This window comes from Pituophis catenifer, unplaced genomic scaffold (genome assembly GCF_029215685.1).
Source record: "Pituophis catenifer annectens isolate HBS135680 unplaced genomic scaffold, rPitCat1.0.hap2 SCAF_4, whole genome shotgun sequence".
NCBI classification, from domain to species: Eukaryota; Metazoa; Chordata; class Lepidosauria; order Squamata; family Colubridae; genus Pituophis; species Pituophis catenifer.
In genome coordinates, this window is record NW_027256884.1 from 92,344,447 (window position 1) to 92,371,627 (window position 27,181).

General features: G+C 35.7%; 1 protein-coding gene across 2 annotated transcripts in view; it reads right to left on the reverse strand.

The window, feature by feature from the left end:
- EPHA6 (EPH receptor A6) overlaps positions 1-27,181 on the reverse strand; it is a 443,720-nt gene that overhangs the window by 53,625 nt on the left and 362,914 nt on the right. For both annotated transcript variants that reach the window (XM_070943735.1, XM_070943736.1), the window contains one exon: positions 13,627-13,688. In XM_070943735.1, coding sequence (XP_070799836.1) covers positions 13,627-13,688 — 62 coding nt within the window. The remainder of the gene's footprint in view (positions 1-13,626; positions 13,689-27,181) is intronic.

Consider the following 27,181-nt stretch of genomic DNA (forward strand, 5'->3'; position numbering starts at 1 on the left):
TGGGAATCAAGACATTTTATACTGGAATATAATGGAATGAATATTTAAAGAAGTTATGTAATCTGATCCATAATTTAAAGTAGCCTCTAGGCATTTTCCCATTAGCCCACAGCATCTTGTTGATTCTCTATTTTGTAATTTTACACTGTGCCAAAAGTTTGACTTGCACTAATTAAAATGTTTTATTATTTTAATATTAATAATCTAAGAATCATGTTTCACATTCTACTTGACATGTGCAATATGCAAACATCTGAAAAGTGTAAGAGTACACATCCTGAATTGTGGAAGAAACTTCCAGCATCCTTAAGAAACATGTCTAACAGTGAGGGGTGCTGGGAGTTGCAATTAAGCAATAACTGGCCTGTCAAATTTAATTATTCATCAAAGGTATTCCCATGGGCAGAATCACATGCAGCGAAAAAAACAGACTTTATATCAACAGAGCATGAGGAAGTTTGGGAGAGAGGAGGACCGAGCAAAAGAGAAAAAGAGCTCATATATTTCTAAAAATATATTTGAAGCACTAATCTTCAATTGGAACACAAAGGTGACCCAACAAATGTTGTAATAAAGCTCCCAATGACCTCCAATAGTGAGTTGGGTGGCATATAAATTTAATAAATAAATGCTTGTTTTCTAACATTTTAAGACTTTCCAGAGAATAGAGCTACATTACTACTGCCTGGAGTTTGTGATTTTCCTATTTCTTGTATATTGAGATCATACAGAAGCATTTTTCAAATCAATCACTATTTAGAACTTAGCAAAGACTGGGAATTTCTCTAAAGGAAAACTAAAAGCACAAAGGCTTCATCATGTCCTCAAGATGTTAGGGTTCATTAATGAAAAACTGATTTTAGACCAGTAGAACAATCTGCCAGTACTGAAATAGCTTGAAAAGACCCTGAAATAATTGGAGTGGCGAATTTATACAGGATTGTTTGAAGGTTTTGCTTTTAAATATATTTTCCTTAGAAGCGTGGTTGCTAGATTCAGCCAGACTTCCAGCTTAGCTAGGCTATTAAAAGAAATGTAAATCAATACTCCACTCAGTGTGCTGAAGAACAAACTCTTTCCAGAATATTCTTATTTTCTCTATAGAGTTAAAAAGTATCTCATTTTGATCATCATGCAAAGTTTGTAATTCTAAGACTGAATGGAATCCACCTGTCCCATATGGAGGCCCTTTTCTTCAAAAACACAAAGAACAAAAACAAAACAAGAATCCCTTCTTGGATTCTCCTCTCTATGGGACCAGAAAAATCACTTGTCCAGGTGATTATAATACATAGTTGGTGAGCTGTATCTTGCTAGATGATTAGTGAATGCTGAGTAATGTATAATATCATTTGTGAAATCTGGGGTTTGAATGGATATCAACAGTACAGGAACCTTGGTGACTTTGATTGTGTGGCATTGATTGATTATGGATGTTCAGGAATTCTGACAACCTGATAATGTGTTGAGATGTAGTGCAGTTAATACTTGATAGCATCACTTAGTGCACAGCAAGATGCTATGTTCTGGTGCCGTTACAAGCTAAAAGCTAAAACAGAAGCAGCTGCTTTTAGATATTGCATGCTTCTGGTTATTTGGAAAAGTGAAACATCTTTAGTTCCCAATATTTTAAAAGGCTCTAAATGTTAGGATATGAAGAAAATAGGTAAAGACAATCCTTATGAAATGTATCAATCAAGTAATGAATTCCAGAACTGTCTTCCTATACAATCAATCTACCCAATTCAATGGGTTTTTTTTTTCTATATATATATTTATGTCTATGATTTCTGGATGTTCTTTCCATATTATTTTGTTAATAAGTGTCCTGGAAAAATGTACATGAAATGAAAATTCTTACTGTTTTATGTAATTCTTACTGTTTCACGAGCAACACATTTTATTACTGTTTTTAAAATGTTTTTAAAATGTTTAATTTATGAGTTGTACTGGAGCATTATAACATACTAACTTCAATAAAAAACACTTTTTCTTTTTATTATTTTAAATTATGTTAGTATTTTATTGTCTTACCTATTTAAGATAATATTTGAAAAGCATTGAAAAGCATAAAAGGAGTTTTATGACAAAAATTGAAATGCTAGGCATATATGGATATATGGATAATGGATATATGAATGGCAATAGCTTTACATTTGCCCTAGCTAGTGCTTCCTGAATGAGTTGTAAGATAACTGCATGGTGAAGCTCTTCATTAGTAAATTCATTAATTTATTGTGGTGAGAAATACTTTCCTTCCCTTAGCTGCTAGTATACAAAAGACATTTGAATACTGGCAGAAATAGTGATAGAAATACATATTCTTTCTTTCTGTGCCAGGAAAAACTTGCCTAATCAAACTTTTGAAATATGCCAAGATTTGTTGAAAATTTAGGCAAGATTGGCAGGGAAGCTTTTTCACAGTGATCTATCCTCAATTTCTAAATTGATGTTGCCTGGTTAGATGTTCCAGCTGCCAAATGACCTAATGTCATGGAGTACCTGGCAGAGCAAACAACAATAATTCGGTTACTTTCTCTCTCATTCAAATTATGGCAATGGTGGCACTCCAGTTAAAAGAGAAAGTAATCTACTAGTGATGTTCCATTTCCAGCCAAGGGTATCAGGGGCCAGACTGAGAAACCAGGCACTTATGTTCCAGCACCTGGTCAGTTACAAGCATAGTTACTGAGTAGTCCTCAGCTGGATAGTACTTCACTTATGTGATAGATAACACCCATATTCTGATGTCTAGGGTGACTTAACAGCAGAAGTTGTATTTGCTCAGCTGCCTTTCTCACTCTGCTATTCCTGGGAGCCCACTTTAGATCCCAGCCTATTGGAAGATATTGTCTGAATCCTTAAAACAGCTGAAATATTGGGACTATGATTTGTGTAGCCATTCCTATTATATCTTTGCTCATGAATTTTTGGTTCTGTGTGCTGAAGTGTCAGAGCACAAAATGCAGGCATCCCATGAAACTATTTCTCTAAATGCTTTACTCTCTAATTTGTAAAACGCTTTATCCTTGGTTTTCAATAGAAAGCTAAAAACAGCCCAAAGCATTTGGGAGAATTGATGTTAAGATAATGTAATGGTTGAAACTGATGAAGCATGGGATTTTGATTTTCATGCCAAAGATACCCATTTGGTAAACAAGGAACAGATGGCTTAAAGCTTCAAGGCCGGAAAAAGAGCAGCCAAATGTGCACTGGCTCAAATAGGCAGGAGAAAGAAGCCCAGAATTTGAACTTTGGACTGATTAAAATCATATCCATACATAATGCATATATACACAGTAATATATGGATTTCTAAAATTCAGCAACTGAACACTTATTTAACATGTTTGTGTCTGCTCTGGAATGTAGAACTGAGTGAGAACAAGAGTTTTATCACTGTGCCTGGCAGGAAACTCATGCTACCATTTTTGTTTATTTTGTTGTAAACATTTATTTCTACAATCATATGGGCAAGTTTGATGAACTCAACAGAACAATTGAGTGAATTTGCACATATAAACAACTAGCTGGATGCCCGTGCTTCGCTATGAAACTATGTGATTGGGCGTGATTAATAGACACTTAAAGCCTTAAACTTAATGTAGAATGTGTAACTCCGTAGCATCAGAATGTGTTAATATAAGGCAATTGGCAATTGGAACAGAGGGGGAGGGGGAGTAGAACGTCTCAGCCTGCAGGCTGGATGAGTCATGCTCTGCCCACGCCCATGCCTGGTTTAGCGAAGGAGTAGCATCAGAGCGTGTTAATATAAGGCAACTGGCAGTTGGAACAGAGTTCTTTTCAGGTGGGGAGGGGGAGTAGAACGTCTAACTCCTTAGCATCAGAGTGTCTGAATATAATACTGTGTATGAAATACTAATGATCTGATGGTCATTTCGAAAAATCCTTTCTTAGCGAGCACCTACAGTAGAAGCTAAGAGGAGCATACATGCCAAATTTCAAGTTTGTAGGCTTAACAGTTCTGGAGATTTTGTGATGAGTGAGTGGTATTTGGCTTTTATAGATGATAGATAGATAGATAGATAGATAGATAGATAGATAGATAGATAGATAGATAGATAATGCTGCTAATTTAAAAAAAATATTTTTTTTTAATATAATACATACCATACATATTTTGTGGACAGTGTATTGACTGGATCAAATCTTTTTAAAACAATGCTAACATAATACAAATAAGTATGCATAATCCTGATCTTCCAACTTCAACAGTACCATTCTCTCTTTATAATTCTTTATCATTTTCCCCATTAATTCGTTTAAACATAAATAACATTTCTTTGCGCCATGTATTTGTTGTCCCCTACTGTTACTAATATTTAATATTTTGAGACTTACTCATTATTCCATCATAATTTCAATATCCCAAATTTTCTCTATTTGTCTTTTTTATTTTTTTCATTTTATTAATATATTTTATCATTATCCATCATCTCTTAGCCTTTTTGGAGTTCCATCATTTATTGACTTTTTAATCACACTTTTATTTCTCTCTCTTGGAGTCTTATAACTCTTTTAAATATTTTTATACCTACTGAACAGTCCCTTCAGGTTGCCCTTTGTCTCTTTCTGCTGTATTATTTGAACACCCATCAATAAGACTTTCTTTTTTTAAAAAATATTTTTCTTTTTTCTCTAAACCTTTCTTTATTTTGAAGAGATCTTTCTTTTTTCTCTGTTCTATAATAAACGTTTAAGGAATTATCTAATGGATTTCTTACTTAATAATCTTTTCTCTTCATTATCTTTATCTTCTTGCATCTTGTTTTGATTTTTTTCCTTCCACTGCTTCTTCTAATTTCTCATCTATTTCCTGAATATCATGTTCATCTCTCCCCCCCAATTGTTGTGTGGCTTCTACACTCATTTCTTTATCTTTGGACAATCCCCTTGTCTACACTCATTTCTTTATTTTTGGACAATCCCATTGTTCTTTATAGTTTCATGCATGTTTTTGAGCATCAAAATTATCTCTTCATTTGCCTCTATTATCCTCTGTAGATCCATTTTGTAACAATTTAATAAAGATTATTCAGTATACCTCTTTGGTTCCAACATCTCAATAACTCAATAATTTAAAAACTCCAACTTAATAAAATTCAGTCAATCCCATAGTTATACCTCCAAATCCCCTAAATTTATAATCTTTAAAATTATTTAGTAATTTACACCCTTGTGGTTTTCCAATTACATATCTTCCCAATTGTCCAAATTTTAACTTTTCTTCTTTTCCCTTTTCTTCTATCACCTTTCTTCTTTTGCTTCGTAGAATTTCTCTCAAATAGCATTAGTAATCCAAATCCAAGTTAATCCACTAGGTACCTCCAATCTTTCAAATCCATAATCCACTAGTCAGTTTCAATAAAGTTTAGTTATTTGTAATTTAGTTCATCTTAGAAATCTTCAAGAAGAAGAAGAAACTCATTAGGTATTTTCAAAATATCCAAATTGTCTTCTAGAATAGAGTTAAGGTCAGGCCATCTTCCAGGGGTTATTTACTTTCTTCTATTCTGTGTATTAGACTTTATATGTATTGGATCTCACTTTCACTAAGAGTACTGACGCTGTAGTGCTCCTTTGCTTCCAGTATAGGCTCTCCTGCTCCCAAGTCCAACATTAAACAGTATGTCAAAAGCAGCTGATTATCCAATAAGTCCAGGGAGTTTAAATATACAAATAAGCAAGACAGTTTCTCCAAAAAATCACCTTTCGAATTGTTTAAGCTTTTTTTTCAGGCTTTCTGTATTTTAAAGCTCTCCTTGGGCATTTCTTTTGCCTCTTAATTTTCAGTCTTTAATCTTCTCCGTGTGTCTAATCGCCATTTCCTTAATGCTTAGAGATTATCTTTTAAAATTCTTGTACTTAATTAAATCTTTAGAGTAAGAGTTGGAAGTTAACTCACCCAATTTCAATGCTCTTTCCACGGACTACTCACAAATCTTATGATCCTAGTTGTCCCAGCTTGTGACTGCCAAAAATGACCATCATCCCTGCTGCCATTCAGAAGAGCTTGCTTTGGACCTAATGAGGAAATTGCGAGTTCCTTGTGGTCCATGAAGTGCCTCTCCTTTCTTCGCTGCCCCTAAAGGTGGCTTTGACCCCATAGGGCCGTGATGGCGAATCTATGGCACGCGTGTCACAGGTGGCACACGGAGCCACAACTGTGGGCACCCGAGCGTTGCCCTAGGTCAGCTCCAAAGTGCATGTGTGCGCCGGCCAGCTGATTTTCTGGCCTTCCGGGCCCACCGGAAGTCGGGAAGTGGGCTATTTCCGGCCTCCAGAGGGCCTCCAAAGGCCCTCCAGGGGGGATAAGGAAGGCCATTTTCGCCCTCCCGAGGCTCCAAAAAAAGCCTCTGGAGCCAGGGAAGGGCAAAAAACAGGCCTACCGCGCCCACTGTCCCATCGCGTGTCAAAAGCGGGGGGCAGTGTGTATGTCGCGCGTACATGCGCAGGGGAGTGCACATTGAATTATGGGTGTGGGCATGCATGCGCACGACCCCCCCCCCGCGCTCCCCCTGCTTTTGGCATGCGATGGCAAAAAGATTAGCCATCACTGCCATAGGGTTTCCCAATAGCGGTTACCAGCTGGATTTCACATGGCTTGGCGAAGCCCACTATTTTCCAAGCTATTCTCACCGTAATGTCAACCGGAAGTCAACAATGACACTTCTATTGTACCACTTTCATTTTTTTTAAAATTGCAAAGTGTATATTTTTCTTTTCTGAACTTATAGGAAAACATACCATGTTTCCCTGAAAATAAGATTCTGTCTTATATTTTTTTTGCCACCAAAAAGGCACGAGGTGTTATTTTCGGGGTGTGTGTGTTTGTCGTCCACTGACTTACCTCACTTGCATGTGTCGCCACTGGCCTCTTTTTCGCTATTAGAGGCCTTCAGGAACGTCTTCATCCGGCAAGGCCAGCAAGGCTTTCCTGAAGGCCTCTTCAGCCAATAACAGAGTTTTGGAGCGATCTGGAGCTCTGTTATCGGCTACAGAGGCCTTCAGTAAAGCCTTGCCGGCTGCAGCAAAAGAAATGGGCCAACGCCTGGCTGCAACTGTCCAAAGGTAAGTAGTAGGGCAGCTTCACTCCTCTATCCCTACCCTAGCTTAATTTTTACCTGTGCACCCTGGAGTGGGTGGGATCTTAATTGGGGCTTATTTGGGGTGTAGGGCTTATATTGGCAGCAGGGTGTAAAAATCAAGCTAGGACTTTCTGAGTAGGTCATATTTTTGAGGTAACACGGTAGTATCAGTTACCAGTCTTTAAAGTTAGTAATCAAAGTATGGGTGTCTTCAGAATCATGTATGATTTTTAGACTAATTATCTAAAGAATCTGCAAGCTTTTGAGTTGTTTAGAATTCTTAATTGGGTTAGTTATTAAAAATAATGTTATAACTTTTGTCAGACAAGGCATGGCATCTCCTTTAGAGCCCGCAGGGTGTAAGAGTCCCAAGTCAAAGCTTCAGTTTTTATAAATAATTTGCCAGTATCTCCTGTAGACACAGCATGAATAGAGGACCAATGCATTTGTCTAGGCAGCATACAACGTGACAAGCTGAGCAATGGAGAACCTTAGTAGAAACTGACTAGATGGCACTACTAGATGGCAGCAAAAAGATGCAGAAAACCTATTTCAATTTTTGTAGTCCATTTCTGGTAATTGACATGATTGTTGGCTCTGCTACTCCCCAGACTGAACCTGAGCTACTATTGTTGTTGTTGCTATTCCTCCATTTTAGTGGCTTGTGTGAACAAGGCTCCAGCACTAGAAACAATGTGTTTCTTCAGATATGGCTGCCAAACTCTTTACTAATGAATTATGCTGGAATGTGGTCCCTACCCGAGACCACATTGTCTGAGGTCCTCAACATCCTTGCTTATGTCCCTGAAAACAGGCAATATGAGGAAGCAAGAATGTCTAAATATTTAGTCAGAAGGAACAATTATTTATTTTGTCCATGGAGGTTACCATGTGTACAAAAACTGCCCAACATTGATTCGATATTCACAATACAATTTTCATATTAGAACTAATTTTGACCCATGTTTAAATATTTTACAAGTAGTCCTTGACTTACAACCATTTTTGTGACTGTTCTAAGTTACAATGGCACTGAAAAAAGTGACTTATGATTTTTTTCAAATTTACAGCCATTGTGACATCCCCATGGTCACATGATCAAAATTTGGACGTTTGGCAACTGACATATATTTATGATGAGTGCAGTGTCCTGGGGTCATGTGATCACCTTTTCTGACCTCTGACAAACAAATGCAATGGGGAAGCCAGATTTACTTAATAACCATGTTACTAACTTAATAACTGCAGTGATTCACTTAACTACTGTAGCAAGAAAGGTTGTAAAATGGGGCAAAACTCACTTAGCAACTGTCTTTGGAAATTGCAATGGAAATTTTGAGCTAAATTGTGATTGTACATTCAGGACTATCTGATACCTTTAACATTTTCCATGGAGTGACTAGGTCTGCGATGGCAAACCTATGGCATGCATGCTACAGGTGGCACGCGGAGCCATATCTGTGGGCATGCGAGCATTGCCCTAACTCATCTCCAGCATGCATGTTTGCGCTGGCCAGCTGACTTTGGGCCTTCCAGGCCCACAGAAAGTAAGGAAATGGGCCATTTCCAGTCTCCAGAGGGCCTCCAGGGGGGTGGGGGTGGCCGTTTTCACCCGCCCCAGGCTCCAAGAAAGCCTCTGAAGCCTGGGGAAGGCGAAAAACAGGCCTTCCGGGTCCACCGGAAGTCAGGAAACAGGCTGTTTCTGGCCTCCAGAGGGCCTCCGGAGATGGGGAGGCCATTTTTGCCCTCCCCAGGCACCAAGAAAGCCCCGGGAGCCTGGGGAGGGCAAAAAATGGGCCTATCAGGCCAACCGTTAACTTTTTTGCCATCGTGTGCCAAAAGCACGGGGAGTGTGGTGATGGTGGTGGTGGGTTTTGCACGTGCATGCATGGGGAGGCAGGGCGTGGGCGGCATTGAATTATGTGTGTGGGCATGTGCGTGTGCAGCCCTCCCATGCTCCTCCCGCTTTTGGCACGCGATGGTAAAAAGGTTAGCCATCACTGGACTAGGCTATGATTTTTTTTCAAGTTTATTTAAGGACAAAACAAGGATGCCAACTCTCTCTCCTCTACTCTTAGTAATAATCGTTGTTGTTTTGGCCAACAAGATCCAACAAACAAAGAAAGAAACAGATAATTGGGATCAAAATTAAGGAATACAAGATGAAATGTTACACAGATATAGTATTAATAATCATGAAACCATGAAGTTCCACAGAGCTGTTGTTGAAATTACTCAAAGATTTTCAGTGCTTTTCCAAATATAAAGCAATGAAAAGAAAACAAAGATAATAGCAAGGCACTTATCTTTTACAGAAAAATATTCTGTGTAAAAAGAATCTGGGTATGAAATAAACAAAAGACCCAGTGAAACATTTAGGATTTTACTTGGAGGATGTAACAAAAACATATTTTGAAACAATTACAATAAACTACAGGAAGAAATAAAACAAGAAAAGTGAGAAAAGTTTAAAACTTTCCTGGCTAGGAGCTACAGTGACAATAGAAATGGAAGTATTACTCAATATAAACTTCTTATTTGAAATGGCAACGTTTTAGAAATGAGTTCATTTTATTTATATTGTTGAAAATGCTTGAAATTAATGCTTATATTTATATATATTGTTCATGGTGGTAAAAGTATTGACTTTGGATTGAGATTTAATATTTTCAGTTCTGAGCAAAGAAAATAGATATACGGATGTGTGTTCACCATCAGAAAGATAAATACCTAGCTCCAATTAGTATTTGGTGGTTTGCAGAATTTATTAGTATAGATCGGCTATGGATAACTGTAATGGATCATGGCTTAAGTTTCTTGATGTCTGCAAATATAAGTCTTGTGTGTTCTTGTTTTTTTTTTCAGCTTTGTTTCTTTTTTTATAATTTTAAAAATAACAAAAGAAGGAAAAGTTAATAAAAATAAGGAGGAAAAAATCAAACATTTTGTTGCGTATGTACTAAGGGAAAAAAGAAAAACACGGGCTCTATTTTTTAAGTATCTTTTGTAACTAACAAATAAAATAGGGCTATTAAACTTTGCAGCATCATGTTAGCCTCTTCATCTAATCTAAGATAGAGAAGCTAACTTAGATGGATTTAAAGCACTCACTTTATGGCTACATTTTATTGGAAGTCTCTTCTTTCTCAACGTTAGCACAGGACTTCTACTTAAGTGTGTAACCTCTAGCTGTCAAGAAGATGAGGTTAATGGCGATGCTACACTGGAAATTATAGAAGAGCTGTTCCATTGTACACATTGTACATTGTTTCAATGTGCAGCCATATATCTTAACATTTCTTCTCCATAGAAAACTATTTTTCACCTTTCCTTCTCAAGCTTTCTTGAGGTTTAGTAAATAGTTTGAGATACCTTGCTTTAATATATATCTCCACAAAAAAAGGTTTGCTATTTTAGTATACCTTCAGCGTAGCTATCTCAGTTTTATATTTTGACACAAAAAGCTTGATACCTATATCAAAGAGAAACAGCAGACCCTCCATTTAAAAATCCATCAAACTTGTTCAAACATATTAATTTACCTTAATTTTACATATACACAAAACAAAAATTCTAGTACGATAACACTGTATGTATTTTAGGTGCTGCAAGTATTTCTTCTGCTACTGAAGACTGAAGCATGTACCAATTGCAGAAGAATGGACAAAATGCTAAATTATAATCTGGTTTGTTAATTTAATTTAGCTCTTGTGTAAACCTTGCATATAAGCCATGCATGAACTAAGTTACCAACAGAGACTATTTTGACAGCATATGCTCACAGATATTCAAGCAGACTCTTTCTCCTCAATTCTGACTGAAAATATCAGGATTATGCTCTACCAATCACCAATATTTAATTTTTGACTGTACCTAATCTTTTTATAGACTAATTTAGGCAGATGTTTGTTATTTACAAATATTCACTAGACCAGAGTGTACATCATCCATGTCACTTTCTGTTATTCGTGTAATATCATCATTATAGAAATGCCACATAACCTCATTTTAATCAATGTGTGTCATTTGCATAATATCATCATTATGCAAATGAAATTAATTGGAATAGAGTGGTCCATTTCACGCAAAGTCTGTTGCTTGAAGGCTGTTATGAGTGTAGTGATGAATATGTAACTCTTGTTAAACTATATTGTTGACTCAATTCTATTTTGTCTCCACTATTTCATTTTGTCTTTGTTACATGACTCTAAACATTTCCCCTATTTTAGCTTAAGCTTTAAGGTCCAGAAGCCATAAACAATATTTGTAGGAAACAGTTCCCTTTTTCACTCAAAACTGACACCCTTATGCCCATTCAGTTAAGTGAATGGCAGGCATATCTAATTAGGAAAAGGGATCATAGTTTAGCAGGAGGCAGGATGTTTCCAATATACTTTTATATTTAGAAACCACAAGGAACAAACAAGATAATAAAAAGAACAACAAATAACCTTCCGAACTAAGATTGTGCACAGTGGTGGGATTCAAATAATTTAACAACCGGTTCTCTGTCCTAATAACTGGCTGGGTGGGCGTGGCCAGGTGGGCGTGGCTAGGGGTGGGATAGCACTCAGCGAGTCAAAACGGGGTGTGGGGGTTAATTACAAAATGTGCGCTTTGCTTTGTGACATCCAGATCCAGTGAGCAAGGGGTATGAACTGCACAGAAAATACACTTTTTTTGGTTATGAAGACATATTCCCAAAGTCAGATGTACACTAAATGGAGACTAAGGGAGACTAAGCTAAGGGATAACCAAATAAAAAACAGATTTGAAAAAAGAAAAGGCTCAGGAAAGAAAAAGAGTGAAAGTGCAAGAGGAAAGAGGAAAAGAAGGAAAACTGAAAAAGAATGACTTCCAACGTTCTTTGGTACAGATATAAGTAAAAAAAAATAAATTGAACTCTTAATCTAAGATTAACATTTGTCTATATTATTTCCATAATCCCTTATTTAATCATTAAAGCCCAGATCAACTTTTAATTTCAGTTTTTCACAAAAAGTCCAGTAATAGTTCGTATCACTTTAATCACTATTTGTCAATGAAACCACAACTGATTTATTTAATTGCACCAAACTCTAAATAAAACAGGAATGGAAAATCCTAAACTCTAGTGTAGACCCATGCTTCTCAACTTTGGCAACTTTAAGGTGCATGGACTTCAATATCCAGAACTACCCAGGCAGCATGAAGTTCACCCATCTTAAACTTGCCAAGACTGAAAAATGCTGATCTACAGATAGGGATTTTTCCATTCCTCCTTTACTGGTTCCTACTTACAATCATAATGTAAAATTCCCATTCCCAACTCACCCTAGAGCAGGCATTTTGGGCCTGGAAGGCCTCCTGTCCTGCACCACCCTGGAAGTCAAAATGGGACGGGCGGGGGGGCGGGCAGCTCCCACCCGTGCCCCGTTTGGGCCTGGAAGGCCTCCTGCACCAACCTGGAACTTCAAAATGGGCCACGGGGAGACTCCTGGGAGGGGCGGGGTGGGTTGGTCGGGACCAGCCAGAGATAGGATTAACCGGATCTCAGAACTGGGCAAAAAGTTAACAACCAGAACAAAAGCTATTTTCAATCCAACCCAATCATACAGCCCAATCAAACTTTCTTTATCTCTTTCTGACTTTTTCCTTATCATGAACAAAAGACTTTCATGAATCTTTTCCCATAAGTTCATGGCATACAAATTTTAACAATGTAGCTATAAGTGTGCTAAAAACTACTGATTATCCTGAAACAAATTCTGGCACTATGAAGATAGCTGTTGTGACTTAAATTAAGTAGCTGATATATTTTAGTAAGTTTTTAAAGCATTTGTAAGAGCAGGAGGGGGCAGTAGAAGAATTGTATGTCAGGTATCTTTTCTATTATGGCAACGTGTCAATAGAAGGACAAACTATCCTCTGTATTACTTATGAATATATTAAAGATTAAGAATTCATCACCCGCTGTGTAGGGATGCATATGTTATTAATTGAAAAGTTTGTTACAATTTTCTTTTTATGCTCCCTACATTTATTTACAACTGACTTTAAGTGAAATAAGATTAGATCATCAAGTCACTTCAGTGGTTGCTAATTCAATTTATTTAAGCACAAATAACCATTAATAATTATAAATCCATTACTACCTATACTACACTTCCAAGGTGAAAAAAGCTCCACTGAGAAATCATGCTTTTAAATGAATGAGTAAAATGAGCAGTTGCCATATGGCAAGGAATTCATATTTCAATCATCTTTTTGTTTTATACTAGCAAAATTTAAAATACATTTGGCTAAATATAAAAATGTAATTTGTATAACGAATCAATTATATTCTTAAGTTTAAATATTCTTTTCTTTCTGGCTATACTTATATATTACTGTACCTAAGATATTTACCTTAAGCAATGTGTTTCTCTTCTAGTAAAAATCAGTGAATAACATTAGGGAAAAATTAGTAGGATAAATGATTTAAAACCTTTTCTTAGAATGGATTCTTATTCAGATGTCCTGAGAAAATGATACCTCACCCGTAGAAAGGAGTCAAGGGATCCATTCTCCATGAATTCAACCACTATCATTAGTGGTCTACCTGAAAAAAATACCAAAACAATGTATTAGGTTTATAGATACATTGAGAATTTGTTATATTTCCAGCTATTGTGAAAATATTAGTTTTGTACGCTCCCCCCGGGGGAGAGCCTTCTCAGTGGGGGTTCCTGCCCTCTGGAACGAGCTACCCCCAGAGGTACGGAGGATCCCGGACTTGCGCATTTTCCGCCATGCCCTGAAGACTTTGTTATTCCAGCAAGCCGGGCTAGCCTAATTTTAACGGTTTTAAATTTTAAATTGGATTTTAATGGGATGTTTTTAATTATGGGCCAAAGTATTTAATCTTGTTTTAAATTGTTTTTAATTTTTATATTTATGTATTTGATCTTGGCTGTTCACAGCCTTGAGTTCTTTGGGAGAAGGGCGATATATAAATATAATAAATAAATGAATAAATAAAATACATTTTTGTGTTGCTAAAATATATGATTTCCCAATTCTTTTCTGTAGCAAAGATGCTCTACAAAGGACAAAATAGTATATTCTCCACATGAGGCTGTCCTTGAAGACCACCTTGAAGCTTTCATAGGTCCAGTATGTAGTGAAGCAAGCAGCAATGGACATGCCTTGATATGCCCATGTAACACCTCTGCTTTGCAAGCTGCACTGTCACTGTTTGCTTCCGGGTGCAATTGAAAGTGCTGGTATTTACCTATAAAGCCCTACATGATATAGGGCCTGATTACTAGAGGTACTGTTTGTCTTCCTTAACATTTTCCTGATTCAATCCTTCAGGATTGAAGCACTTTGGTTTCCTTTGTGTAAAAATGTCATAAATCGATACCCTGGGAGTGTGTGTTGTCTGTAACAGTGCCTGCCCTCTAAAATAAGATTCCCTTCCACTCTGCTGTTGTTCAGACAATCTGCGAAGATCAGTAACTTCAGCCTTTGGTAAGGAAGAGTGAGACTCCTCATTTCACTGCATTTATCATTTTTATCTTTATTTTTTATGTTTCATTGTATTTTTTTTATTGGTATGATCTTTAAGAGTTGGGTGGCAAACAAGTTTGATAAATTATTCTTATTACTTCATTTTTTTATTATGTCCAAACTACGTATTATTTGGTTATAGCAGTGAATGAACCGAAGACATAAACTGAACTTTATGCTATATTTTTGTTTCAATAGCTTCAGTAAAAGGCTAATATGTATAACACATACCCTTGATGGACACAGCACTTAAAAGTCTGCTAGAAGGATTTCTATGTAAGTTCTAACAATTGAACCCTTTGGGACAGACCACCATAAATAGATTCCACAGAAAGATGAAGACTAAATTTTATCGAGAAAATTGTAATAACAGAATGTTGCAAGACTGATTGTGCTTTCCCTCTTTCCCTCTTATGCCCCACTGTATCAGGGAGGAATCTACCTGATTTTCTTCTGATGCTATCTTGTTTCCCGGCACTTAAAGAATATTTCAACTTTCTCTGTTTGCATAATAGTTCTTGCCTATTTTCCTCAAGGTCATATCCTTCAATCTCTGCATAACAGCAGCCCTTCCATTAGATGTAATATCTTTAGACAATAAAGACCATGTGCTACTGCTCCACTGATAAATGATAGCAATTCCTGTATCCCAAAGATCAGTTTTTTCTCCTTTACCTAAGCTACGGAATAATATCAACTCACCAGTGTTGAAATATGGTTCAGGTGGTAGTAAATATATATAATCTATTGATCTTGTTTAATTTACTGCAGCTAGCCATAATTGTAATCATGACTATGAAGGCATATATACATATACATGTACATATACATATACATTACACACACATACATGCACATAGATGGACATACATATCCACCCCAAAATAAAAAGCAATATATAATAAAAGGTATAATATCAAATTATTTAACGACAATTAAAATTAGTAATAGTCTAAGATACAATTCAATGGAAACATGTTCTCAGTGAGACTAGATGATGGCTCTTCAGAGTTTCAGATCTGCGTTTTTTTCCTGTGAAAAAGGCTGGGATTAAACTTGAGACATTCTGTGTTCAGTTGTTCAGCATTCATGAATGGTCTCTATTCCTGAGTGACAGTCTTTCATTTTAAACAAAATGTATCATTAACATTCAGTGTTTGAGACAAATGCATCCACATCACTTTGGTACTAATTTTGCTTTCCTTATTTACTTGAGAAGCTTTTACTGTTGGTATTCAGGAATAAACTATTACTCTAATATAACATAGAAAAATGGTCCAATTTACATGCTAATCAGGGCATCCCATCAGATGTTATTTAGGTAATGCTAATAATACAAAGAAGTGTATAATATATGCAGAACTACTGTAATGGATAATCTTACATGCAGGGTTGAAAAGAATATAATAAAACAACATACATATTTGTGGGACTGAATCTATTCTGTTTGAAATGAACATCAGATAAAACAATAAAAAGGATAAAGAACATGGGTACTTCCAAGGAGTCGTATTTTGCCTGCTATTATTTTTCATTACTTCTGCCCAGAGATATAAATAGATATATACAATATGGCCTGCCAGAACCTAACCTTGATGGAATTTTATGCTTCTCGCAATCTACTAAATATTTTTCAGCTTTATTTGTGAACTGAAAGATGTTTTAGGTAACTAACCAAGCAAAAAACAAAACTGAGGTATTATTTAATCCATAGAAAGGCCTGCTACATTGAAATAAATGGAGGATAACTTGACAGCAGAAATAAGAATAGCTGGTGAAGAAATTTTAACAGATTAACAGAGTTGGAAGGGACCTTGCAGGTCATCGAGTCCAACCCCCTGTCTAAGCAGGAGACCTTACATCTGCCTCTACCTAGGATCGAATTCACAACCTCCTGATTGTGAGGCAAGAGCTCCACCTCAAAACTATTGGGAAGGTCAGTAAAGTAGAATTAAATAAGGAATGGAGTAAGCAAGGAAGTATTAGTAATATACAATAGGCAGATTTTATCAGAATCCAACATCATCATCATCATCATCATCATCCATTCTGATGACTATGTTTCATTTTTAACTATCTGCGTTCTTGGCTTTATGGAATCTGTTTATGGGCCTCACATCTTCCATAAAATAGGAAATTCATGGTAGATAGACATTATTGAACTATAATTCCAAAAACCATTAGGAAGAAAAGACAGATGAAGAATATTAGAAACAGATTGAGGGTTACAGATTGCCTATTCCTGTTATAACTACTATACTCAGTCTGTTAGCATATGGAGGAAATAGTAAGATTGGGAGAATGAGAGGATAGGATATTATCTTCTAATAATACTTCTAAACATTTAAAACATTTTAGAATTTATTTGGTCTAAAGGTATAAAGCTACTTACTTCATCTTTCTCTACTTTCAGAAACAAGTAGGGAATTGTTCCAGATTTTTCCTTGCAAGCCACCTCTCACACAGTGCATTTAAAATATCAGAAGATCAGACTGAAGACTCTGTTGAAGATGTGAAGATTGAAGCCTGGTTCTCTGGAAAACTTTAAGATGCGTTTCTGTTTATAGCTAACCATATACCATGCAATCTTTTCTAAGAGACTTAACAGTTGGCTTGCACTTCTCTATTAACAATATGGTGATCTTGCCTTATTTTTCAATAACTCCTTGTGAACATTCTAGCAGTTAAAGAAAATCATATAATAGTGTTAGAATCAGATAGCTTGGCTAACTATGATTTAATATCCCAGCTAGGGCATGGCTGTCTATGCAAGGTACTTCTTTGTCTTCCTTATAGAAAAAGGTCAAGGTCAAAATAATTTCGAGTTTTCTTGCACAGAGTAGCAAAAGTTCAATTAACTGATATTCAGATCTATTGTTAATGCTGTCCTAAATGTCACTTAAACCAATTCAGGTCTGGCTTTCTGAGCAGTACTAAATTTCATTTAAATATTCACTATGCTCTCCCACAATAATACAGATTACTATATTGATGTCACTGTAGATAATTAAAAGGGTTAGGCATAGTTTGGTGCCTCAACACTGAGTGCTATTTCTATCAAGTAAGCTTATCACATTATTTATTTTTTTGATTTGTATGGCCTGTCATCTCTTCTAAGTGTTTCAGTCACAAATAGGCTATAAATATATAAGAAAGAGTCACAGAACATTTTCAAACTTGAAGCTAGCCTTGTTACGGATTGGGAAGATACTATGTCTTGATAAAGTTATTACTGACAGTGAATAATTGTGATAACCACTGTACTGAATAGGCTACTGTGCCCGTTATTTAAGTATTGTAATATATCACATATTACTGTATAAATAAAATGGTCATCAGTATAGCAAAGAACCCCAGCCAAGAGACATTACCTAGCTGTCTTGGCTGATCTTGAATACTAAACAAGATTGGATCTGGTTAACTCTTTGATGAAAGATTATCAGGAAGTAGGAGGCTAGACTGGGAAATAAAGAAATATTTCAGAAGATGGCAAAGGCAAAGGTCTTCCTTTCCGTTATAAGAAGAAGGCAGAAATGTCCAAGATATTACTAGGAGATGAGCCCATCTCAAGAGAAACTTTATTCTACAGCATGAAAAAAATCAGAGAGACTGTCTACTATATTTTATGTGGGTCATGTTGCATGAAGTTGCCAAAACTGGTATTTAATAGACATACAATTTGCTTGCCTATTAGCAATACATCAACACATAATAGGTGATACTATCTTGAATGGATAATAGTGAATTGGCTACTGTCAAGAAAGCTGCTGAGGTTACATTAAAAACTGCAACACCTGAGTCCTTATTAGCAGGACAAGTGTAAATCAATTGGTCTTTGGTCTATTTCCAAGAACCATTTAATCTTCTTTAGACTTAAAAGAAAAGGAAGGAAAGGAAAGTATGTTAATTGAAAATTGATGGATATAGGGAACAAGATTAAGGCAACAGAGTTAATGCCAATGCCAGTGAGCATAAAAATCTTTTACTAATGGTACAAGATGGTTTAAGATTATGTTGATGGGCAATGTGAATACATTTAGTACTTTATCCACGTAGTTAAGAATACTTAAAGGAACCACCAAAACAAAGGAAACCATGTAGATCATAAAAAAATCTGAAATAATACAGTGTCTCCATTAGGCCAATGAAAAGTCATAAATATTGAGAACACTAGAAATCCTCGGAGGCAAAATGAAAATACAATACATATATGATTTTAAAACCGTGGAATCTACATATAGTCACAGAAAGTCAGAGGAGAGTGCAGACAGTCAAAAAAAGACTCATCCATTTTATGATGATTTCAGACTGCATTTAGAGCTACACATTTTTTTCAGGGCTGATTCAATATTCCATTCTTGATTTTGTACTTATTATATACAATGTTAACATGGATAACCATGACAACCCTGTTTACCTTCCTCTACTCATTCTGTGAACATGAACAGAAAGTTTTTTTATCATCTGGCAAATAAATTGTATATTTATGTTACTTTGGGCTGGGTGGAAGTTGCTTTGTAGATTGGATTTACTAGATTTGTCATTATTTACAAATCTATATCTTGAAGAGAATTGTTAAGATAGAAAGAGTAATCATTGCAAAATATTTCAGTTAGTATGAATGATATGCATAAATTGTGAAAATGTCAAATAACTTTATAAACAAGGATTGCTTAAGCAGATGAAAAAGGACAGGGGAGATGGGGGAAACAGATACCATATTCCATGCAACAAGGTCTAAGCTAAACATAAGTATTACAGGTAGAAGTACAACTAATATTTTAGTCTTATACTCTAGAGCACGGGTATAAAACTCAATCATGACATGTCATGTAGCATGACATATTGTGGCATTTTTGCCTTTGGGGAGCCGGGGTGGCTGTGACCTGAGCATGACACATCTGGCCCATGGGTAGATTTAGTTTATGAGCAATGACAGCAAGGAACTCTGCCTGAATTATTAATCCTGAAAACTTTGTGCATGAGTACAGTCCAAGTTTTGCAAACAGGTTATTGTCAAATGTGTTGGAACTATAGTTCCTATAATTTTTAGTTAGCATTGCTTAAATGCAATTAATGGGAAAACTATATTATTCTAATAGATGCCAAAAGGAAGTTGAAAAAGTATCAAAATGAAATAGACATGCATTTTAATTTTACAATTTTCATCCCCACATGTACTATATTGAATCTGTGATAGGTTTCAGCATTTAGAAAATTTAGTAATAACTAATCCTTACTGAAAAATGTCAGTGGGATTACTTGTAAGTAATTATGCACCAGATTACATTACTGAAACAACTGAGCCTAAAATTATCAACTGAAATTAAATCTAATTTTATTGATAGAAATTTTAGCATATGCTCTGCTAAAAAAAAAAATCAGCCAACCAACCAACCAACCAACCAACCAACCAATCAACCAATGAACCAACCAGTTTTTGCTGGATTATATTCTTAGCTATTTTAAAAACAAGGTTATTAAACTGAAGCATGTCATTTTGAAAAGATCAATTGTTTAAAAATAAAATAATAATCATAACTTTTAAGAGAGCCATTTTGATAGAATTGAATAATAGAATGATAATAATGGAAATGTAAAGTGTCAAACTGTTCAATGACTTGGTGTCTTTGCCCTTGTTTAAAATAGTGAAACAAGGCAGCAGTCCATATGCCATTCCTCAAAATTCTTCCTCTGGCACAGTCCCTATTTTTGCATTCCTGGTTTCTGGATCTGCTCTTTTCAGGGTCAGGAAACTTTCCAGAAGCCTGCAGAAAGTTGCTGACTGACACTTGGTAGGATATATGAGTTTCTGACCCAATTTTTTGCTCCAAGCTAGAGAAAATAATACTATTCATTAAAATGGATGTAGTGTACTATAATTCTAGGTGTGCACAATACAGTCTTGTTTTATTTAATTGCTCACTTTCTATTTTCAGGCACTTTTTTTGCACAGTTAATTTTTTAAAGCCTTGGAATGTGACTGTTTTCAAATATCTCCTTTGAAGACATCCACTTTTCTTACTGAGTTTTAAATCTTTCCCATTGTAGTGAGTCTTAGTCCTATTAGTAAAGTTCAAAAAGGCTTTCTCTAGAAATCCTTTGAAAAATTTGACAAGGCTTTTAGATAATTCCTAAGAACTTTATTTATTACTACTAAATATATGGGTAAGGGGAATTTCCTACTGCTTTCAGGGCTAATAAAGACATGAAATAGCTTCCTTGTTGATGGCTCCTTACTGCTACGGTAAGAAGTCAGCTCTGAGAAGGCAAATTGGCTTCTCTGGATGGACTAATATTATTTATCAATTACTGATCATAAAAAATAAGTTTCCTACCTGTACTCAGAACTCTCTGGCATCACCACTGTCTCTTGATTTATAGTTAAATCTTCTGTTACATGTAATATAAAATCTGAGCCTTTCAAAGATGAGCAGTGCAAGAGTTTTAAGAAAAATATTTATATATAAAAACTGGAGGAGGTCATCACATTACATGAAAAACATAATCAAATAGATAATTTTCATAGCTATCATAAGCACAATTTTATATTGAATGTTAATAATCAGGCCTTATTTTCAGTATAATTTTATGCATTTTAACAAATACTTTATTGATGTGCAGAGGGAAGTAAAAATAAAATGTGACTTGTCTAATAGTACAGAACAACCTTCATTCTTGTCATACCAAGAACCAGATGATCTATATACCTTAATAAATTCTCAGTCTAATCATTTTCAATCATTTCCCATTAACAAGCATCTCCAAAGCAGGAGTTCTGTAAAATGATGCGGTGTTGTTTCTGATATTAATATTTTGAATAGAAATGTGTTAGTTAACTCCTTTCTGGGTAACACAGTGTGAATTAATAATAATAGGCGTTCATCTATGGATCCAATTATAGATGTCAAGCTGGAGAATGGGTAGGAGGTAGTATAATTAAAGCACTGTGCAGAGCTTTGGAGAATATCTGTTGACTCCTGATCTTGACTTCCTATAGGTCTTGTTTGACCTTCAGGAAACAAAGCTCATCCTCTGTTCCAAGGCCTTATGCTGGTAATGATGATTATATCTGTGAATCCTTTAAAAAGTTAGAAAGTGTGTAGATAATTTAGAAATAGATTGTATTGTGCTGTTTTGTTCAATAACATTGCTTGCATATGAAATTAAATGGTGTATTGTTTCATTCAAATGGTGGGTGAAACACACTATATAGGCTGAATTCACTTGACTGTAATTAGCAAGGCAGTAAGAACACACCTAGAATACTGCATCCAGTTTTGGTCACCACAATATAAAAAAGATGTTGAGACTCTAGAAAAAGTGCAGAGAAGAGCAACAAGATAACTAGGGGACTGGAGACTAAAATGTATGAAGAACGGTTACAGGAACTTGGCATGGTTAGTCTAGTGAAGAGAAAGCCCAGGGGAGACATGATAGCAGTGTTCCAATATTTGAGGGGCTGCCATAGAGAGGAAGGAGTCAAGCTATTTTCCAAGGCACCTTAAGGCCAGACAAGGAATAATGGATGGAAACTGATTAAGGAGAGATTCAACCTAGAAATAAGAAGAAATTTTCTGACAGTGAGAACAATCAACCAATGGAACAGCTTGCCTTTGGAAGTTGTGGGAGCTTCATCATTGGAAGCTTTCTAGAAGAGATTGGACTTCCATTGTCAGAAATGGTGTAGGGTCTCCTGCTTGGGCGGGGGGGGGATTGAACTAGATGACCTACAAGGTCCCTTCCAACTCTGTTAGTCTGTTGATTCTCAGTAATTCTTGGAAGCTCTCAAGAACAGGACAATTAGATCTTTCTACTGGGGAGTTAAACCCCACATTTTAAGGAAGTGTCTTTCAGTGGTGGGTTCCTCCCAGTTCTGCCAAGCTAGTAGCGGTGACGATATGATGTCACCGAACTGGTTCTGCCCCCCCCGACCCCCACGTTATTCTTACCTTTTATTTGGCCCCATCCCCAATCTATTGCTGCCTCCTGAATCCCAGCTGATCAGCTAGAAGGAAAAAATAACTGTTTAAACTCTTGCCGCGGGGCTTCAAAGGGCAGCCCTACAGCTGATCAGTGTTAAAAGGCAGTGTGGTGGTAGACCACACTGAGTAGACTGGTGCCTGCAAAAATAAATGGGTAGACCAGTGTCTCCAAAAACAAATGAGTAGACCGGTGCCTTCAAAAATAAATGGGTAGGTACCTCCAAAAACAAATGAGTAGACTGGTACAGCTCTGCAAGCAGTTAAAAGCCTGATAGACCAGTACTTCTGCTAAACCCTAAAGAATTGTCACATGACCATCAAGCCATGCCCACAAAATAAGCCATGCCCACAGAACAGGTAGTAAAAAATTTTAGAACCCACTCCTGGTGCCTTTGGTGGCGCAGTGGTTAGAATGTTGTATTGCAGGCTAACTCTGCATATAGCCAGGACTTCAATCTTCATGGGGTTCAAGGGTGGTTCAGATTTCCATCCAGAAGTCTAAGTGCTATTGCCATTGCTATAATCTTTACAGAAAAATCCACATAGTACTACATTTACAGAAGCAACAAAGAATCCTTCATGTTAAATAATCACATATCTGACTACAAATTATTTCATATGAATCATCCTTGTTTCACTAATGCAGTTCAATGAATAGAGTAACAGAACCATTGCATTCTCTATAATTCTTGTAGTCAATGAATATGGAAATATATGAGGATTGTGTGCTAATTTGAAAACAGTGACCAACTGTTGTACAGTTGCATGAAGACAGTTGATTCTGAGAATCAAATCACTTTTCTAACTTTGTTAAAGTTAATTTGACATCAGAAATAGCTGCTACTTTCTTTCAACTCTGCAGCTTGTCTGAACATATAGTATGTCCAGTTCCCATTTGGAGGAACATTGTCCTCCCTATTTGTAGCAGCTCTGGCAGGCAGGATTTTGAAGAGGAAAGATGCTATTCTTTCCAGGAACTCTTTGGTTTTCTTTTGTATACAGCCCAGCAAATAAATAGATCCTGAAGTAAATATAATGTATAAAGGGAAGACAGGTATAAGCAATTTATTTTATTTTCCTTTTGTAAGGAATCAGGGAGATGGTTTTGCTTTTCTAGCCAGCTTTTTATTGTCATGTTGTGATATTAGAGATAATGAAGATAACTATGCATCCCCTTTAAACTGTTTTCAGTTACTGTCACTGTAGCAATTTGCATTACTGGTAACATAGTCATAAAGTGTAACATCAGCTTATCTATCTATCTATCTATCTATCTATCTATCTATCTATCTATCTATCTATCTATCTATCTATCATTTAATATTAAATATAAAATTTGAGCAAAATTCTAAGTATAATTAATCTACAAATAGTAATTTAATTTATGAATGATTTTGCTTGTGAAAACAGGAAGGTTTTTTATTTTTATCCTGCCTTTATTATAATTTATTTGTAAATAATTCAAGGTGGCAAACATGCCTAATACTCCTTCCTCCTCCTATTTTTCTCCACAGCAACAACAACCCTGTGAAGTGAGTTGGCTGAGAGACAATAACAAGCCCAAAGTCACTCAACCAGTTTTCATGTGAATACTAATATCCTAGAAAAATATTTCTGAATGGGTCTTTCATTTTATTTTTACCATACATAGGAGGAGGTCAGAAACCTACAGTATGTTAGTAGTTTTTAAATTTTTTATACAGCAATCAATTACATTTGAGTAGAACTGATAAAAAGTTCACTTGGGGAATCTGGAATGTTGCTCCAATTTTATTATGAACTTAACACAACTAGAAATATTTGTTTTCTTTATAAAATAATTAAAACAAGATACTTGAATTTTATAAAACCCTCATGTAAACAAAATAAAATGGGCTCAGCATGAAAAGGCTGTTTTAAGTCACATCACAGAAAGTTTTGATACTGAGCAACATTAAACATATGACAAGCTGAAAACAAAGCAAGTGCTAACACAGAACAACATCAGAATCACATATAATTAAAACCATAAATTTTATCAAGATATTGCCAAGAGCTTATTGTTATCTTATATTGGGTTTCAGGTACCGTTGCCCAGAATTTGGCTATATTGTATACAATGCTTGAGTGCCCATTATGAAGGCAACATAGTAATTGGCTATAGTTGGTTACCCTGCCTGTCTCATAAAATTTCTAATAAAATAAGATACATAAATCTGTTTACCAGATATAGATGCATTTATTTCTCATAAGGAATCTTATTAAGTGATCCTCCAACAAGGCAAATCACAATATATTAAAAATGGGCTTGAGAAAAGATTCTGTGATTAATAGGCATTTCCAAAATAGATAGTTAGCCAATTGCAATATGTAACATATTTTGCATATAACCTCCTAATGCTGACCTGCCTTTTCATATGTGGTCTCTAAAATAGCAGGTGAAGACTTGCAACATAAGAATTCTAAATGTCATTTGAAATGTTAACATGGGAAAAACATCAGATAGAATTAGACAAGATGTTTCTATGGCAAGACAAAGGATTTGTTGAAGTCCTGCTTGGGATATATCAAATACAATAAATATGATTTTGAGTTTTAAAAATCCAATTATGTTCAAATAGCACAGCATGTGTGATAGTCTGTACTATCACTACATAAGTACTTCCACTACATATATCTGTTTGCTTGCTAATTTGCTTCATAAAACTAATGCAGAAGCTAAGGCAGATTTTTTTCAGGATGCTGAAGATAGTTTAGAAAGTCAAAATTATATTGTGCAACCAGAAATCCATTATAATATACTGAATGGGCTTTTTTTTTTGTAAGCTACAAGTCAGTGAAGTTCCAGTTCAGTGGGTTTATTCTAAATTTGACTAAATGATGGGCCAATTAATTATTAGTCTGTTCTGAACTTGCCAAATCCCTGTTCTTGTTTCCATGCTATGCAGAAAAATAAATAAAGAGGAATTAAGAACAAACTTCCAAACAGTTAGCCTCAAATTAAATCTAGTTAATTGTGTTCCATTGATTCTAATAATTCCAAAGAAAGGGAATCAAAATACTTCTAATCCTATCACATTAGGATAGCAGTGAAAATCAAATTACAAAATAATAAATAGAAAGATGAATAATTTAGTGGGAAATGGGAGGCTGAAAAAGTGACAGATGGGTGGAGTTAATGAGATCTGGAAAAAATAAAGACGAGAAATTTAAAGGATAAAAGATAATATACGAGGTGGTATGTGGATGTGAGGAAAACAAGAATTGTTTGCAAGTATAGACATGCATGAACAGGTATTCTGTAATGAAACTTGTGGCATAAACCAGATTTAACTATTTCCTTTTTACACTCTGATGTCATTCATTTAATTGGTTTGGTTTACTATTTTGTATTCTATTCTTACTTTCTGCAGAACAATAGCCCAAAGAGACTAGCATGATGGCTTTGTATACATGCATGGCATTTTTAGATGACACCAGAATGAAATATCACTTTCTGCAAGACCACTAAATTTTATTTCAGTTGTTAAAAAGGAAAGAGATGTTTCTTTTTATGACAATAAACTGGTTGTCATATAATAGCTGTCAGAGTTATTTCCTCTTTGCAAGAAGTATTCTTCTCTATACAAGAGAAGTATGCAACGTTTTTAGGTCTTTGAATTATATGCCTGGAGAATTTTCCAAGGTTTGTAGGGCCAGAATTAAGAAATAGACATGGTCAGATTAAAAACTAAATTTGATCTGAAATAATGTTTTCAATATTAAATTTAACCACTATTTCTACATTTAATAATTTTACAATAGCTAGGTTTGGAGGAAGTCTGCATATTATTCAAGTACCTCAGTCTGGGCCATATAATCACACATGTCCAGGAACATTATTTTCAGTTACAGACTCAGATTTCGATGGCCATTTCTTTGCAGATATGTGGCCATGCTCCTGATGATTCATCATGTAGACATATCATTTAAAATGATATATTGGCTTGCTTTCCAATTGGTTCATTGGCTGAAGGAGCCAGGCTAGAACCAGGAGACAATGAATTCTAGTACTATCTTTGTTTTTTTTTAATTTGATTTATATGCCGCCCTTTTCCAGAGACTCAGGGCAGCTTACAATGCGTTAAGCAATAGCCTTCATACTTTTGTATATTTATACAAAGTCAGCTTATTGCCCCCACAAACTGGGTCCTCAATTTACTTACCTTAGAAAGGATGGAAGGCTGAGTCAACCTTGAGCCTGGTGAGATTCGAATTTACTGTAATTGAGACAGCTGGTGTTAATCACAATGCTATCAGTCTGCTGAGCCACCAGGCCCTTAGGCACCACCAGGCCCTTATCTTAGGCACATATGCCAGTTAGATGAATCTGGACAGTCCTCTTTATAATATATTAGTAGCTTTTTATGCCCCCAATAAAAACCAGGGAGAATATTACAAAAAAATTATACGAACGGATAATTAAAATGGAATACAGGAATATTTGTATAGTAGGGGACTTTAACGGGATAATAGATACAGAAAAAGACTATAAGTGTGGCAAAGACAATAAAAAAAGGGACAAATTACCTAAATCTTT